Source organism: Apteryx mantelli, chromosome 13 (assembly GCF_036417845.1).
Source record: "Apteryx mantelli isolate bAptMan1 chromosome 13, bAptMan1.hap1, whole genome shotgun sequence".
Lineage (NCBI taxonomy): Eukaryota > Metazoa > Chordata > Aves > Apterygiformes > Apterygidae > Apteryx > Apteryx mantelli.
In genome coordinates, this window is record NC_089990.1 from 22346459 (window position 1) to 22364945 (window position 18487).

The 18487-nt window shown below is 43.8% G+C and overlaps 1 protein-coding gene across 3 annotated transcripts in view; it reads right to left on the reverse strand.

The window, feature by feature from the left end:
- AMOT (angiomotin) overlaps nt 1–18487 on the reverse strand; it is a 60294-nt gene that overhangs the window by 20474 nt on the left and 21333 nt on the right. For 2 of the 3 annotated variants that reach the window (XM_067304328.1, XM_067304326.1), the window contains exons 2-6: nt 13994–14157; nt 11627–12545; nt 4670–5123; nt 2640–2784; nt 1075–1167 (exon numbers count right to left, since the gene is read on the reverse strand). In XM_067304328.1, coding sequence (XP_067160429.1) covers nt 1075–1167; nt 2640–2784; nt 4670–5123; nt 11627–12498 — 1564 coding nt within the window. In that variant the 5' untranslated portion in view covers nt 12499–12545; nt 13994–14157. Of the gene's footprint in view, nt 1–1074; nt 1168–2639; nt 2785–4669; nt 5124–11626; nt 12546–13993; nt 14158–16013; nt 16093–18487 lie in introns of all 3 variants that reach the window. The other variant, XM_067304327.1, reaches the window with a different exon arrangement.

Below are 18487 nucleotides of genomic sequence, written 5' to 3' on the forward strand. Positions count from 1 at the left end.
GTTTGTTAATCTGTAAGTGCTTGCAGCTAGGCTTTTGGAGCAGCGATGAGAGGTTTCCACGTTCATCCCAAATGCGTAGTGGCATGTAAGGCCTCACAGCTTTGGCCTTCTTTTGGAGAGATACCATAAGCAACAAAACATGTCTTCCCACCTCTCTGGGTGCATCTTTGAATCTCAAAGTCCACCAACTCAGTTTAAAAGCTGGACTAAACTGACAGACTTACCACCACCACCAGGAGAGTTGAATTCATGCCCTGATAGCCATCCATTGGCAATGTTAAGCCATAAGGAATAAGCTAAAGACAACACCAGGGAGGGATACCAGCATTTGCCAGAGAAGCAGCAATGAGTGTTGCACCATGGAAAATCTTCTCTATTTTGCAATTTTATTGCATTACCTTTTATATAACAATTGGAGAAAAGTGAGCATTGTAAGAAGGGTGGAGTACACCATGGGATGAGAGGAAAGTTGGCTCACTACTGTCAGCCTCAAGACATTTCAGTACAAAGAAAAAGCAGCATTTCGCATTTGTCACTTTGGTTTGCCTTGTGATAAATCCCCTGCTGTGGACAGAATCCATGACCCTCACCCAGCCCAGCATACTGGAGGCAGTGTTAATCCCCTTTATTTTTGCTGAAATGGATATGGCAGAGCCAAATTAAAGAGGAAAGAGATGGGAGACCTTCAGGGTCCCAGGCCCATCGGCCCTAACTCATGCCAAGACTCTTGCCAGCCTGGTAAGGTTTAAGCCCAAAGCTTGCAGGGGACAAATTAGGTGCACAAATTATCCTGCACGTTATGGGGTAAACATTAATTTTGCAAGGTAACTGCACGCTATTTGCTCTGAAATCGCTAATAAATGCCATCAGATGGATTTTACACACTGACAGAAAGGGAATGCTGAATTCCACCTCCTTTCTCCAGTGCCGGTTCTGGAAAGCCGCTGCCCGATTTCCGTCTGAGTAAAAAACTGACAGATTGACAGATCCGAACTATGCTAACCTGCTGTATTTTTTATCCTTCCCAGATTGACCAGAGCATTTATAGTGACCCATAACAAATATGTAACTCACTTTGTGCAAAGAGTTGAGAGATGGTTTTCCGATTGTCTTCAGACCCCTCAAATTCCTTCTCTGCAAGCTGCTTGTTGGCTGTCTCCATACGTTCTGCAGAATTTTGCAACAAAAGAAACACTGAAGAATCAAAAACTTTCAAGAATGAAGTCACGCCTCCTCAGGAGGCTTCTAATGCAAGCTAGGGGAACAGATCTCCGAATTCTACACAGTCAAGAGTAAAAACACTTTTGAAATGTTTCTAATCATGTCCTTGAGTAGACATTCACAAAGAGTCAAAAGGGATTAAGCAGAATTCCAAAGAAATTGCTTTAAACTATTATAACACATAAGAAATTTATTTTTTTCTATCTTTACAAATACGTTGAGCCACTTCATAGACTTCAGTACAAGAAACAGATTCATTTCAGTCTTTTGTATTGCATCTGTTTTATAAAGAATCATTTCAAACATCTCACTTATTTTTTCCACCCAAATAAATCTCACCATGCAATTAAAAGATTCCCCTATAATCCTCCACTCAATCATAAGACTTAGAAGATTAAATTACTGTGGTTCAATTATCTGACTTTAGGGAAAAACATAAAATCCTAAGTATAGTTTAACAGTTCTGCTTGCTGCAGGCTATCAGAAGTTTAGATCAGACTATGAACATATAAATGAAATGTTTATGCTATGAATTTTATTATGAATAAGATTATTTAATGCAAGCCTTTGTGTACTGTCCTTCTCGATAGCACTGGACACTGTATGGCCTTACTTCTTAGATGCAAAACAGTTTCTGGGAACATGGTCTAATAAGAGACTAAGGACAGTGAGAGCAGATGATGTGTAGAGCAATCAGAAGGTTTTTATAAAAAAATTAAACTTGTATTTTAAAACACATTATAGACCTCTAAACATCTAAAATCACAAGCATTTTTTGCCTTTCAAACTGTAACACTTAAACTTTGACCCATGTTAAGGTCAAATACCATTCAGCATCACTCTCCATTCCCAGGCACGGTGCTTCCTCAGCCTCTTAGCAAGAACCAGACACTAATAATATCTCACCCTGGAAAAGAGAGGGGGATCCAAAAAAACAGATGCCTGCTTTGATAAGAAATGACAAGAACTTCAGGAAGAACAGTCTGCAGTTTGTATGTCAGTGCGAAGGGGTCACTGGACAGGAAATAAAGTGAACGTGCCTGGTGTGGGATTAGGCAGTCAGCAAAACGTCTTTCCATTTGTATAAACTGAACAAATTGTACAAATTGTGTCTAGGATGTAAGACAAGAGAGAATTCCAGGCTTGCATCTGTTTTATGGTATTTGGCTTATCACACTTATCACATGTTTCTTCTCAATGAGAAACAGGCTGGTAGTGAGAGACTACAGCACTCTCCTAAACCTGTCTTTTCCAAACTTCCAGCAACTGCTTCAAATCCCGGACTGAGTATACCTGAGTATCCTGTCATGTTCCATTTGTGCCAGACACAATGAATCCCGCAGCAAAGCACTGGCCTGTTGAGTAAGTACAACAACAACAAAATAAAAACGCATGAAGAAAAGTTTTACTTCATTCACCTCTCAGATCCCTGTTGAAATCATGAAGCCTACGAATTTCTCCTTCCAACTTGTTTCTCATGGCCTTTTCCAGGGCATCCCGCTTAGAGGATGATTTCTCCAGGTTTTTGTATGCCTCTGAAACTTGCTGAATTTCTGTTTCCAGCTGCAGTGGAAGTGAAAACAAGCACTTACTATTTTATCACTAGCAATACATTTTACTTAGAAAGTAATTTTCCTTCTGAGGCTCCAAATTTTTCTTTATTGAGATAAAATACACCTACACTTATACATCACGTAAAACTACGGGGCCTCAGATTTGCAAGGGATCCTCTGTTATAAAGCCAAAGGCTGAAAAAAAGATCTGGATTCTCCTTCCAGTCACTAGCTCTGTTTGCCCCGGGAATTGCCCCAGGGAATTGAAAATGCACAAATGTCATCTGCCTTTTTTTTTTTTTTTTTTTTTTTTTTTTTTAAGAGACTGGGATAGCACATAACAGTTTGGCACTACTGTTAGTTTGGGCAAAAAACAATTATATAAACAGCTAACATGATACCAAGTTGAATAAGTAAAATAAAACAAGAAAAGCAGACAAAACTATGCTAAAAAAAAAAATGCTACTGCCAGATTCTGCATTACTGATGAACTCTGCAGCTCTGTATTTTTTATGGTCTAAAGTTCACAATAAAACCTCCTGATGTTCTGTGCTCACAATTCTACAATTTCATTAGCAGTCTTTAAATATTCTATTTACTAAATTGTGTTGGGGCAGGGGAAGAGGGGAACAGTTGCAATAAAATGTTTTCTCCTTCCTTCTAACCTTCAGTGTAAAGCTTCTCAATATGATCTTGAGCAAGCAACTGTTCTCCCAAGGCAGAAGGAGATTCACTTCTAACTCTTCTCACGCGGCGTGGTTTTGCACTGCTATGGAAGTGTGGATCCATGCAATAGCAAACCCCATCAGCCCTGTCTCCAGTAAAGATCAACAAGGGGAGGGAGAGGAGTTCATTTTCATCCTCCTTTCATTATCAGGAAGCTGTCAAACATTTCACTAAAGCACTTCCTGGCCAGGAACCTTCCAAAAAAAATACAACAAAACGAACATGTCACTGGAAAGAGGTAATGCAGGGAATGAACCAGTGTGGGAAGCCACACTGGCCATCTGAACTCAAACAAATGTTTTATCATCAGCCACACATTTTTATGGCCCTGGAGAATGCTCGGTGCAAAGGGCACTGCAAGGCCCCCAAAGCCCTAACCTGCAAGCGCCACTAATCCTCTCATGCTGCAAGGCAAAGGCCAAGCTGACCTGCCGCACAACTTTAAACCACTGCTCATCAACAAGCGATTTCTACGAGGCTGCACTGAAAGCCTTTCTACACATGTGTGTTAGTGATAGCTCTCACTGGAATTTTTTAAAACATATGGGAGAAGGGTTTTAGCATCACTTAGTCCCTTCATAAAGCCAAAGGTGGCAAACAGTTTGATCCAAACAGCATATTAAGTTTCCATAGAAGCTGTGTGGTATTGAGAGAGCGCTTTTAAAGTAATTTCAGTGCCAAAAAATGTATTAGTTTCAGTCCTGCAGGTCCAAATGTCTCTAATGTGGCCAGAGCAGCAGTACTTTTCTTACATACTGTCCTGCCAACTAGTTTTGCAGCAATGTCCCTTGTTGTCCCCCCTGAGTGACTATGGTTTGAGACCTCTCTCTAAACCCTTTTCAGACTGACGGGAAGATGAGGTCTACTGCTATCCTAGAAACAAGAACACCAGCTTTAGGCAAGCAAGCCAAGCAGCCAGCCTCTTCAAGATGCTGCTTGGAGCATGGTCAGCCACCTGTTAGAATAAAACTGAGGGCTTCGATGGTATCTTCTGATGAAGCTAAGTTACCACCCAAAGGGACAGGATACAGACTGATCAGTGTAGATATATGAGGCTCTAAAGTAGCTAATCGGTCCCTTAAGCAAGCAATGTAACAAATGCAGACTAGATGATTCAATTATGGAGGGTATTAGACACAGGAGAGTACCTAATATCCAAGAACACTCACCTTCTGCAACCGGGCTACTTTCTCATAACATCCATCCAGCTCCTGTCGTAAAGACCGGTTCTCTTCTGACAGGATTTCTACCATCTGCTGGGCCCTGGAAACTATGGCAAAAGGATCTACTTGCATCTGCTGATATGGGGAAGGTATCTGCTGAGCCCTGGACATTACTGAATAGGAGTCGCCTTGCTGCTGCTGCGGGCCTAGGAAGGGCTGACATAATCGGTACAAATCTCCCTGATGGACTTGGTTTGACAAGAATGGTTGCTGGGTCCGTGGCAGAATGGCAGGATCCCCCTGGCTTGGAGTCAGAGGTTGCTGATGCTGGGAAGGGGATAGCCTGGATGGTGGCGGAGACTGAAGCAAGGTCAAAGATCCCAAGGACGTTAAGGAAGAAGTCGGGCTGTGGTGGTGAGGTGGTCTCTGTTGTAACTGCAGCTGCACATCTGGGTTCTGCCTACAAAACAGAGAGCAGAAGCTCCATGAAAGTCATGCAGAGGATGATGTATGAATCAAGTGACAAGGTGTGGAAGGCAGGTACCTGTGTAGCTCCTAACAGGTTATCCCACACACAAGACCTATACATGAGTTTTTCCTCATTTTAATGTTTGGGGTTTTTTAAAAAGCTTCAAAATCAAACAGCTATCAGAAAATAAACTCTAAATATATGAAGGTCTTTCCTCCTAAGTCCATTTTGTACAGAAACACTAGGAGAAACTCCCTCAACAACTACTGACCAGAATTATTTTTATAACTTCTTTTCACACTTTGTGGATAAAACAACTAAACAGAAGACTGTTAGGAATGAGCTGTTTTGTTCTGTCTCAAAATGCACAACTTCTCATGCAGAAACAACGAACGTTCTCCTGCAGTTCAGAGGATGCACAGTTAAAGGAACTGGCTAAGTTCTCTGTTTCTATGCTAGGCACCATTGGTCCAAGCATTCTGAAATGCCAACCAAGAAGCTGCAGCCTGGTAAAATGAGAGAGTTAAAGGATGTGAAAGCCAATGTAAGAGTCAGAAGTAGACTTTTGATTCAGGAGCTCTCTCAGACCTATGCAGTAGGTGTGTTTACTGCTCCTAACAATAACCTCTGTAGGATATCAAAGACAGATCTAGCAATCTGCATCATGCACAAGTCTGTTACAGAACTCACTCGAGCTTCACCAGCTCCCATTTCCCAATCCCTGGAGATCCCAGGCTCAACTTCTGCTGTGTTAGCCAAGGAAGCATCCACTCTTAGAACATCGTGTGGGTTTACTGTGCTGGACAACCTCAGGAGGCAGGCTTTGCTTCCTTCTCTTAAGACGCTCAACCTTTAACTTCTTAGCATGTTCTTTACTTTAGCAGTTGAAGTCTCTCCCTCTCTAAGCCACAGCCAGTCCCTTCTTGAGCACAGAGCTGAGGCTGGGGCAAACCCAGCCTAGCAGTTCAATGTGTTCTGACACACTCCTGATAAAATTTCCCACCCTGTGGGCTTCAGTTCAACCCTGCAGCTGGAAGAGCATGTACTGTTCCACCTGGCCGTAGGTGGTGCTGAATGGTGCCACACTGCTGTCGGCATTCACCACGGCCACCTCCAAGGACCCTGTGGGTTTGCTCCAAGTGCACTTGGGGTATGGGACGCACAAGAGAGCCCCCAGCACAGCTCTCCCACCACACCAGGAGTGTCAGCGACATGTCAATCAATAACAGCAAGCACGGAACTGAACTAGGAGCTAAAGGGTTACACGGTGGGCTTCTTGGTTGCTGTGCAAACACTCAGCATCATCCTTCCTGTTCCGTGCAGAGCGAATGCACCAACTCTCCATATCCAGCCAAAGAGGAAACAGCTGTATTAATCACATCTGGCTGGCAGGGCATGTAGGAGATCGTACACACCGAGCCCAGTATAGGGTTTGCTATTCCAGTGTTGGGCATCGTTCTAGCCAAGAAGGCACATTTGCCAAGTATCCTTGCTAAGAGACTAGGACAGAAACATCCCCCTAACAGGAAAACAAACCACGTAGGGAAAAATAAAGAATTACTGCTCTAGATACTGTTTATTTCTTTCTCACACTCCAGTGACTGTGTTCCTTGTCAGCAGAGTCATTTCAAGAGCTGTTTTTCCCCAGGAAGGATCATACGCTGCATGAGGATCTCGAGGGTCATGCAGACAAGAGATGTGCAACTAATTTCCTCAGGAATGTTCAGTTTAGTAGCAGCAACTTGGCTCTTCCTCTCCTGGGAGGTCAGCTCTATTTATTGTTCATTTATTTCATTACTTTTATTTGTTAGTTCTCATAATGGAAAATGAGGCACAAAGGCCATGTGACATGCTCAAGGTCATCTAGTTTATCACAGATGGTTTCCAGCCACTTTCTTTCCTCACCCAGGCTATGTGCTAACTTTGCATCTTCAGAAATCACCTGGCTCCTTGACCTTATTCTTTACGTAACGTCATAGTGCTCTGTTTTGATGTCATAAACGTTAATGGAATAACTTTGTTGTGACAATTAATCTATGGTGACCTAAAGAGGTTGGATCAAAATAGGTATGTTGCCAGTCTGCCTCATAGCTGCAAAAAAGCACCCTTCCAATTCTGAACCCACAAAATACCCTCGTAAAGTCTAAAAGAACCTGAAGCAATTACTAGAACAGGCTAACTGACTCCACTGATCTCAGTGTGTTAATGTTATAAAGCTAATAAGGACTATCTAGATGCCAATGTTAAACAGTTGAAGCTATTTGACTAAAAGCACCTCGTTATTCGGCCGTCCCAGAGGAAGCACAGGCAGCACCTTGTGATTTCCACAGGGCCTGAGCACTCCCAACAGGAATGCAAAGGTGGCCAAAGAAAAGCAACAGCAGCAGATAAATTCTGAAGGGACAGTCTGTACTGACACACCTGGAAATGATTTTTTTTTAAAACTTATTGTAAAGAAGAACTCTAGGAAATCAAGGCTGAGTGTTTCTAAACAAGATACATTTCCAAAATTTCCAGCATTTTGGCACTCACATACACAGCCTCTCACATCTTGAAATTATACCAATCTTGTGGGTTCAAGCCACAACGTGAGAGCTTGGAGCCACTAGTTCTGTTGCATTATCAGCTCTGGAACTGGCTTGATGCACAACTCCCAAACTGTCACAAAAGCTTTTATATTCCCAGCAAAATGAGATAATTCAACAAGGAAATATATTTTTTGAAAGATGGGTTGTTTTACCTAGAAACTTCAAAGTGACAACTAACAGCTTTATAAGATCTTGCATGCGAACTTTTGCATGTGTTCAAAGAATTTTTTTTAGCATCACCACCACTTTCAATTTTGTCTGACAAAACACTTAAATGTATTTTGTGGGTTCAAAATATCTGGCTCTGAAATCTCTCAGATTAACATGAGAATTACACAGTTTATTCCCCATTACCCCAATTTTGGATTCGGAGGTTTAGAAAGGTAAATGAACCAAAATGGACTTTTCAAGGTTTTTAAATAAGACTCCAAAATTTTAAAGTATCATTCACTACTGGGTCAGCCAACAGAATTGTTGATAGAACGGCAATAGAAACTTCCCTCCATGTGATATAATCAGTAATCAAGTAACCTTGCAGGAGCAATTAAAATTAAATCCAGTCTAACCACTTCATAGAAAAATGCAGGAAGACCCTCAACACACATGGAAAATAAAAGTTACTCGCTATCTTTCAATTTGCCTCAGTGTGAAAAAGATCTTAAACCCAAATGAGGGGGGAAATCAGTGCAATAACTCCCACAAGTGTTCAAGTTTGAAAATGTAATTTTAAGGGCCACTTCATCTTGAAGACTGTACCACACAAGAACCTCTGCTTCCCTTAAACCCTCTGGCATGTACCAGAGAAACACACCACGTGGGCCAAGCACACACTTGGATTCATGGCTCTGCAACTAAAAGGGTCACATAAGCTTTCAAGTCATGAAGGCAGAGATATGGGGTAGGGGCAGTTCTGCAAGCAAACTTAGCCATTAGGAGTCCCGACGCTGCCGGGACTGCAAACTTCAAGCCATGCAGATGTGCTGGGAGAGAAGGAAAGTGGGGACGGCTGAAGAATAGAGAGATCAGGCAAGGTCTCTGGTTCATCAAAAACTTTTCCAGCTTCCCGGTTTCCCCTGCCTGTGCCGTGTTCGAGCAGTTACAGCTTCCCTCTCTCCCGCAGCCCTCCCGCGCAACCCGGGAAACATTAACTACAGGAGGGGGCAGACTCCGCTTGATTAGACTGCCGAAACCAAACGGCCGTGGTTTTGTTCTGCTTCCTCGTCATACCTGATTATCCCCTGCTTTGATGCTGCTCAGGGAACGCGGCGCAGAGCAGCGATTTACTAATTACGGGACAAATTCTGCAGGCTTCCTTCTCGGAAAGCTTCTGGGAAGCCAGTGGGATTAATCCCCCAGCAAGAGCTCTGTCTTTCGGGCTCTGAACAGGGGATGGCGCTTGAATCGGAGAGGCAGACTGCTTCCTCCAAGCTGAGACGTCGTGGAAAGCAGCCCCTTCTCCCCCACGTCTAACCGTCCTGCCGGGCACGGAGACCATGCAGGACACCAGGCCCAAGGCATCCTTCTCCTCCTCCTCCTCACGTCAGGGGCTCTGACCTGAATGTTTATTTCCATCACTAACACAAAAGTGCATTTGATGTAATAGGGAGAGACTAGGATTTTGGAGCTTCCCATACAGCCAGCCCTCTTCTGAGCTTTAAAATCTCCAAATAACAGCGCAGATGCCTCCGGCGTGCCCAGTATTTACATTAAACCGACATCCTTAGGAATGTATCCGTGTTCCCAAAGTTACACCGCCCAAGAGCAGGTGAGGCCAACTGTTTGCAGACTGGTTTGAGCTCACCACGCAGCCCATTCCTTTCCCAGCCTGGGGAGGGTGAATCACGCGAGTGCTGTGAATTCCCCAATGTTTATCTTGCTCAACAAGTTTTATTTAACCGCGCTGGTAGGTCACCCTCAAATTCCACCGAACAATGAGGGGAAAAACCCGCAGCAAAGGGTGTGCCTTCGCCAGCAGAGAGAAGGGGCTTTGTTTCCTTGACATACGGTTCAAAAAATGCACACGGTTAACAGTCCAAATTAATCCCGATAAACACAGAGCTCCACTGCAGGAAAACTGGAGCGGCTGAAAATCCTTCAGGCCTCCAGAGGTTGCAAAGACGCTCGTTAGCGCTGCCCGGTGCGAGGGAAATGGACTCCCAGAAGCTGTGCGCCTTTAAAATCCTCAAGCCCTTACCCAGCTGCACCTTTAGTAACACAGAAGGTTTCTTGTCTAAATGACAGTTTCTCTTAAAGTGTGTGGGAGAAGGAGGGGGCCTGAGGACTCGCTCCCTGCCCTTGCTACGCTGCGCTGTAATTTATGGATTAGTCTTGCAATTGTTCTACTGCCTCAGCATTTGCTTGCAAAGGAAACCTCTTCGCCGCGCAGCTATTTAGGTTAAAAAGTAACCTCATTAGACTCCCAGTGCTTTGAAGACAAATTTCAGTTGCTTCCCCTACTGGAAATCCTGCCAGCTGAACCTTTCTCCTCCTCCTCCTCCTCCCCCCCTTTTCTTTCTAAGCAGCCAGGATCCATCCAATACAGACAAAAATCACCCTGTCTAGAGGAGCTGACTGTTGGCGTGTTTTCAAATACCTCTCCCTCACACAGCAAGCCGGCTACGGCTCAGATACGCTATATATAATATTATGAGTATTGCTGATGCAGGATAGCCATTAAGGGTTTGTTTCCCTTTCCTGTGTGCACAAAGATTCGAGGCCTATGAATTTTCAAAAACCTTTTCAACAAGCTTCTACAATCACTAGGCCACCCCCCAAAAGCCCTTTACTTCCCCTTTTCCTGGCCTCTTTATTATTTATTTAGCCAGATCAAAGGGCCTTTTCATCAGGCTTGTATGCTGCTGAAGTCATTTCAGATCACAAACAATGGTGGACAAACTCTGAAAATAGCTCCCCACAGGACTGGGAAGGTCCTCAGCCAATTCAAAGTCCCCAAAGCTCAGGCTCCGCTCCCAAACGCACTGGTTTTGCCCTCAAAACGCAACACAAATGTGCAAACACAAATGCGCAGAGCCCTCGCACCATTCACTTTCCTAGTAACGCCCTCCCATCGCTGCTCTGTTATCACCCTTTCAGCTTCACAGCCAGGCCAAAATCACCGTGCTGAAGTCCCACCTGGCCGTAGACAGAAATAAGACGGTACGGAGCAGAGCCGTATTTTCAGCCCGCCTGAATAAAACCTCACCTTCACCCACATGCACTTCAGTGTTCGGCCCAAGCCCAAGTTAGCTTCTGCTCCTGTGGAAACTAGGACGGGCTGGGATTTCAAGCGAGGCAAGGCAAATCAGCAAACGCTGAACAAGCAAGGCTGGGACGAGGCCCAAAGCACGCTCCGTGCTCCACTCCCACGCTTTCAGGGGGCCACTGAAAATGAAATCTGGAAAACTCTAAAGGAAGCTCAGGTGATTTCCCCCACCACCACCACCATTCTTGCTTTCATTCACTTTCTCCTTTCCTAAGTGGCATTTAGGTGCAGTTTAAGCCTAAAAAATCTTGTCTTGGCAGACATAATTAAAGCACAGCTTAGTCGTGCAATAAGTAACAGCAAGTTTCTTCAGTGAGTCACACCACAGCTTTGGCTTTTTTAACAAGCCTTTTGTAGGGCTCTGGAGCTGCATGAAACTTCTCCGTGCCATAAAAATATCTATCTATCTATCAAGCTGGCTTAAAAAAAAAAAAAAAAAGGTGTCAGACCTCTCTAGGTAAGCTAGTGGAACAGGTTACAGTCCTTCCAGACACAGTCCGTAGCTGAACACAATATGCCGTCTCACATAACAGAGATGGGATCTCTGCCTGAGGAGGGAGGGGAATGGAGAATGGACTGAATTTTGTACTCTCTCTCCTTATCCGGCTGAATGTCACAGAGTCTTTTTTTAAGGTTTTGCTTACCTGACTGACCCATATTCAGGGGGATGCTGATACCTCATCATAGGCCCATCAGATCTTCCCTGCTGGCTCATGCGATGATCACTATAGAAATGTCCCGAGTCCTGAGGTTTACAGTTCATGGATGGGGTGGACACATTTTTGTAAGGATACTCTGGAGGAGGACCCCGCTGCTCCATCCCTTTCAAGTTGGGCTGGGAAGGGGGCTGCACCGAGTTCTTGTAGAACTCATTGGAACCAGAATTTTTATAAGGGTCGCTTGACTGCTGAGGAGAAAGCGGAGAGAGGGGGGAGAGCGGCGCGCTCGTGACAGGCGCATGGGCCTTGACACCGCTGGTGGCCAAGGACAGCTGCATCAGCCTCTCACTCAAGGAGCGGACATGTCCTTGCTTGAGGTCCTTAAGTCCTTCATCCTGGTGGACCTTCCCTGGGCTCACACGCTGAACTGTGGGCCGCCCTTCAGTCCTCATCTTTTGGTTGGTGACCCCCGTTACATAAAATGCCGCCCCAACACTAGCATGTGGCTGGCCCCTGAAATACTGTGACTGGACTTTGGCTTCCTCATAGGTCGGGAGATCCTCGCTGTTCTGAAGTCGCGGGGAGAGCTGCTTCTCCATGATGCTGTTGTCCACCTGTATCTCCTGGCCCTGGGGCTCCTGACGGGCAGCATGAGTCACAAGCTGGTGGTCCTGGGAGCTCAGCCCTTCGTTCTGAGATGCTGGACTCCCAGTGCTGTTGAAAGGGGGGGCATTTCCTGTGGCTTGTTGATGTAAGGCAAGAAGGTTACGGTTGTCATTTGGGTTTCCGTATCTGAGCTGCTCCTGCAGCAGGCGCTGTAAAACTGTCGTAGCTGCTTGCTCTTCTGAATTCCTCATCTCAAACTGTGGTGCCTTTTGGGTAGAATGTAAAAGCTGCCCTTGACCTACGGAGAGGAGACACAGTTATTAGCGCCTGAGTGGATAAAGCAGGAGACATTTAAGAGCAATGGCTTGAAATAAGGAAAAACGCAGGTTAGGTTACCAAAGGTTCCCATAACAATAGGGGTCATTAAGGCCCTTCAACATGAGAAGGCCTTGCATGCTAAGGGGCCAAAGCCTCAAAAGGTGATGAAAGGTGACTTGCAAGTTTATAGGAATATTAATCAACTGTAAGCTGTAAGAATACATGTTGAATACATCAGACAGCCAGGCTACTTTCAGGCAGAAAGGAGACCTATAATTCACAGGAAGACGGTAAAAATGCCTGAGCCCTGTTTGCTCTACACTTATGGCTACCAACAACAAAACACATTTCCCATGTTTGCAGGCAGACAAGGATAAAAGGGTGAAATCAGCAATTTGTCAGGTTTAAGAAAGAATTAAAAAAAGCAGACGCCCATTAAGATAATATACGTATCAGAGGAAGTAAAGGAATCTCTTAGCTTGGATCATTTAAAGTAAGTAATGAATACCTGGTTAACCAGCAGATTTTTAAGAGTTATTAAATACCCAGAGTCAGATCAGCACTTTGTCTCCCTGCTAAAGAAAATACTACATATTAGTGCAAGTGAAGACTCTGTGAGGACTTCCTGCTATACAAAGGCAACCAAATCCTCACACATCTAAATATCATCATCTGAATGCATGCAAAAGCAAGAGGATGAAAAAGAGTTGTCTGATCTAAGGCACAGAAAAAGACCTCAGAGTGACAGCAAAAAGCCTTGTGTACCAATGAAAGAAATGTAAAGAGCTAATGTCAAGCACATCCGAAGTACAGATTCAGCAGCCTGTGGATTCAATCCAACAGTGATTACAGCATGGTCAGTCTCCCAGTGGAGTCAGGAATATGTTGTTACTGAAAATTAAGCCCATTGGCCTTGCATGAATTGAAATAGCCAAAATTCATGATACCTTTCAGACACATGACTAAAAGCAGAGCCAGAATAGTCCACAATAACATCCCAGAGAGCGCTCTACTTGTTGGCTGAGCTGCAGCTCTGCCTCAATAGCAGAATACACAGTGGTATTCACTTTATTTTGAGACTCTTCTTCTGTATAAAGTCATCCCTTAGCAAAAGGTAACTTGCCCCAAATAGCTTGTTTCCTGGCCAAACCAGGGACAGACTGCAGGAGTCAGGAGAAATGAAGAGTCTCACTTCTTCTGCGTCTCTATAACTACTCAGTCTCCTCTGCCGAGACAGCCTACTGCATGGATCTGTCAATATAATACAAGGCCTTGATGTGTCAGGCAGACAGAGCCTTTCTCCAGCTTTAAAAAAGAGAGAGTCAAAATCCTTCTCATTCCAGGCCTCCTTACCAATCTAGAAATTCAGGCCCTGATAAATGGCCTGGAATGAGATTCTCTTGAAATCCTACTTGAAGTGGCACGTACCTATTTCCTTCACTTTGACTTCCTTAGTAAGGAGGAGCAGTTCTGACACATGGGAGGACACACGGCTCTCCTCCCGCAAGTCCAAGATCTCTTCTCAGAGATGGCTTCAGTCTCCTCTTCAGTAAGCTGGATCACTTGATACTCTCCTCACCTCCAAAATAATTCTGAGGAAAGCATTGAAAACATCATTTTAATCAGCAGACAGGACACTAGGAATAATAAACCTTGACCAATATTTCATATTTTTCTTTTGTAGTTCCCTGTTTTCTACCAGAGCCAAGCAATTCTGATCCCTTTAGGATGAAAGAAAATCCCTGTACCTAACAATGTACTCCAGCTGCTGCTTTAATCATGACAATTTCTGCTCCAGATTAAATGTTGCCAAGTAATGCTCTGTCCCATCTGTGCCTCCAAGTGAAATAGTGATTAAAACCCACTAATTCTTTAACTCCATTGTTTTATTTTTTGTTAAGAATGAAAGCTGCAGCACAGATGATGATACCCTGTGTTAAGGGCTCCTTTTTCAGTAGAAATCCTTTGATGAAAGGTGCTATGGCTTTAAAAACATCAGTGAACTATGCCGCAAAAATGACTCTGAGAATGTTCAGTATAAGGGTATTAGCTTTACTTTACAGATTGGGAAAGTGAGAGAAGTGAAGGACATTGCCAAAGTATATGCCAGAAATATATTGCAGAGCCCAGCTCTAATTCCCAAAGCATTCTTTAATTATGTTATTTTTCCCCTTTTAGGACAGAAAGCACTAGAAAAACTTTAACTATTGAGTGAAGAATCCAGCAAATACAGGAAAAACGTGTGTTTAGGTGTGTTATCCAAGAAGGAGTTAAATCTACTACCAAAGGTGTCCTAAAGAGAAAGGCAGATGATGCAAAAGAAATGGAACATACTCTTACACACAGCATGCTTGTATTTTAAGAGTAGGCAACTATAACAAAATAAACTAGTGAAATTAAAAGTATTCACTGAGATGTATAATTTAACTTAATTCCCTGGAATGTTGCAAAAAATAAAACAAACAGATGTTGTGAAGGAATGCAGACGTGGATACTTCTGTCTCGGTCTTATTATGGCACACATCCACACCCTACAAAAATTATCTGAGATCTGCAAGTTAAATACTTGAGGTGTCAACAGCAATTCCAAGGCACATGAACAATATCTAACTAGGGAACAAGGCTGTGTTGTGCAGTAGGGTACTTCAAGATGGTGGTTGAAAAAAAACATCTAATGTCAAATTCTTAACTGGTGACTTAGCTCAAGAGGGATATATTGAAAACAGCTGCCAGCAAATATGCAGCAAAGAACCTTTAAACCAAGCATTAAGATAGCAGATAACTAAAGCAATTTCTAGCCTCTTTTCCCAGTATTGCACAAGAAAAGTTAAAGATTCCTTGTCCCCCCCCATACCAATAACATCACTGACTTAAAAAAAAAAAAAAAAAGTTGCCCTAAGCAACTCTTTTTATTAGAGCATAAAAAGGCTTTTATTATGCAATGTGATGCTGCCTTTCCACCCAAAGATTTCTTTTGTCTCAACTGGAAAAATGTAAGGGGAGGGGGGAGGTGTTTATTTTTTTAATAAAAAGATACAACCCAGCTTGAGATTCTCCTTCTCTGCATTACAGATTTTCTCAACAGACAAATTCAATCTGTGCATGTTTAACTCCTTCAAACGTTCAAGGAAGTAATTCTGTAGGCAACCATTTCACACACACAGTTTTATATCACAGCAATACAAGCTTATTCTACCGATCCAATGAAGGAAGGCCACAGTTCACACTGAAAGCATTTGCGATTCACTACTACTAATTTTAGTGTGGATGCAGACTAGGAATCAGCCTGGAAATCCAGAACAAAAGGTGGACTGAGATACGCTATGACTGTATTCTGGCCAATTAGCTGATTTTCTTTACATACCAACTATTAGCATTAAGACTTTTTTTTTTCCCCCAGTTCTATCCTACTATTTGTAATTAACAAAGAGAATCTTGTGCAACTAACTTGGGTGGCAGGATTCCTGGAATCTGCTTTCCAAGTAAGCTGGAAACTCTATGGCAGAACCAGTGAGCTGAACTTTTTTCTGTAACGAAACATAAAAATGAAGAGTACAATCGGTACTGAAGCCCATGTGTTATTTATTTGGACATCAAATTCTCCTTGTGCTAGGCTCTCCCAGCAATTTCAGTTTTCAGTGTGCCAAAGATTCTTGTATTGAAATTAGTGAGGTGCACTGAAAAAGTTGTTGTGATAGAGCCAGAAGGTTTTGCCAGAGGGTTACACACACACACACACACACACGGTTTGTGGCTTTGAGCATAATCATACTATCTGATCGCTTATGCTAAAATTGGAATAGGTTCTGTGGACACTTTAAACAGACGTCTTTTGGGGGTTAGCCTAAATCTGTTACGATGCATAGGGTTGAATAGAGTTAGCTACACTCGGTTTATTTCAGACTTCCAAAATCTCTGCAAAACTATACTGGCTTATGCATGGCTGGGGCTTTGCTCCTAATGGCAAAGTCTAGAAACACCTTGCCTTTTAAGTGGAAAATTCGGTTCTAGAGCAATTCTGTTTCAAGGAACCACTGTGGGGTAAATTTCTCAGGCTGAAACAATGCTCATAGTTCTGGAGGTTTGTTGCTGAGCATCGTAGCTCTATCAGTTTAGTACTTTATCTTAATTTCTACTCTAAATTTATTCACAATCAGTTTATATTTGTATGTTCTTGAGCCAAAACTCTGAGTCTAGAACTGACAGAAGAACTAATGCAGGAATTGCAAATAGTGTTGCATCAAGAATGGGCATAAAAGGGGAATTTATAGGTACTACTTAAGGAAGAAAAGGCCCATGCTTGCAGGGCATTGTGTAGGAAACCAGTAACAGAGGCCTCTGTCTTAAACATCACACAGTCATGCACAGGAACCTTGCCAGTCCCCTGTGAGGAATGGAGATTAATGAAGAATTTAAAATGATAATACTGCCAGGCTGTCAGGAACCAAAGCAGCACATTTCTGTAGAGCATGCAAATATTTCTCAGTATTAAAAAATAAATAAATAAACAAGCTTAGACAAGTGAGCCACTCACCACTGTTTGATGAGTGGCTATAATGCTATAGCTCAATTAACTGGCATGGAGCAATAACAACCTCGCAAGCAAAGAGAAGCATCTTTCCTTAGCTTGTGAAACTAAGAGGAATGCAAGAGTCCCTGCACAGGCAGCCTGTACACACTTGCCCCGAATTACTGCTTAGCCAAGAAGCTAATTAGCTTACGCATCAGGTGGGATGGGAACAGGTTCACTGCCTCAAAAGGGCTGGAGTACAGTTAAGAACTTTCAGTTTTAATACTCAATTTTGTATCATTCGTATACAAAACAATCCACTGACAGTGATGGACTCCAAACTTGAGCACTCAGTAAATTTAGCTTCTTCAGACAGTGGGTTTCCAAGTGGCCTGAAGGTTTTGCCAAGTAATTCCATGTTTTTCTTAAAAGATGTGTATATACTGCTACTTGTGCTTGTTGGCTACGGGTGATGGGATGCTCGTCAGTTAGATGAAGGTCTTAGGTTGCTTTTTAGGTACACGGTTATCTTCAGAAATACCTGCACGCTGCAATATAGGGAGGGAATACAAAACAGAGATAACGCAGAAAGACCGGATATGAAGTCCACGGGCAACATCAGGCTGGCTCACGTGCTGAGTCTCACACCGTTGCACAGAAATACACCTTTGCTATGTGGCCTACACAAAAAACAGCAGGCTGGTCGCCTGATCCTGCAAACGCTTCCTCGCTCAAGTGCCTGCAAGACCACTGCAAACAGGGTTACTCTGCACGCATGCTCTCTTTGAAGTGGCTAGAAGCACTGTCGCGAGGGTAGCGTCCAAAAATTATTTCATGAACACTGCAAGCCATCACCAAATGCTCTTAATTCCATGTCAGTCCTACCCAAGGAGGAGCAGGGGAGAGACCCCACGCAGGGACAGTCCTTGCGAAGAAAGGCTCCCAAGCTCTGGCGCCAACACCCAAACCCCCAAGGCGGCACACAACGAATCCCGGAGCTCCGATACCGTTTTAGTACCTGCTCCCAACCAGAAGCAGCTTTCAGGCTCCAGCCGTACACGCTTCCCAGCTGCCATCCAGGCACCCCAGCCCGGCCCGGCCCGGCCCGCCTGGACCTGCTGACTGTGGCTCAGGTGAGCGCGGAGGGTGGCACCCAGCAGGTGCATGGAGCAGCGCCAGCATTACTCATCTTCATACCACAGCGACAGAGTCACTGGGCAAACAAGAAAAACTTCCTTCTTTTAACTAAAACCAAGAACAATGTCACCCGGAGGGGTGCAAATAATACACATGCTCATTAGATTAGCTCACCAGGCGATTACATAGCAAGAGGCCCCCACAACAGCCGTAGATTGAGCGCAGCTCTGAGGACTCCCCGAGCCAAACCGAGCCCAGCTCCGGCGAGACCCGCA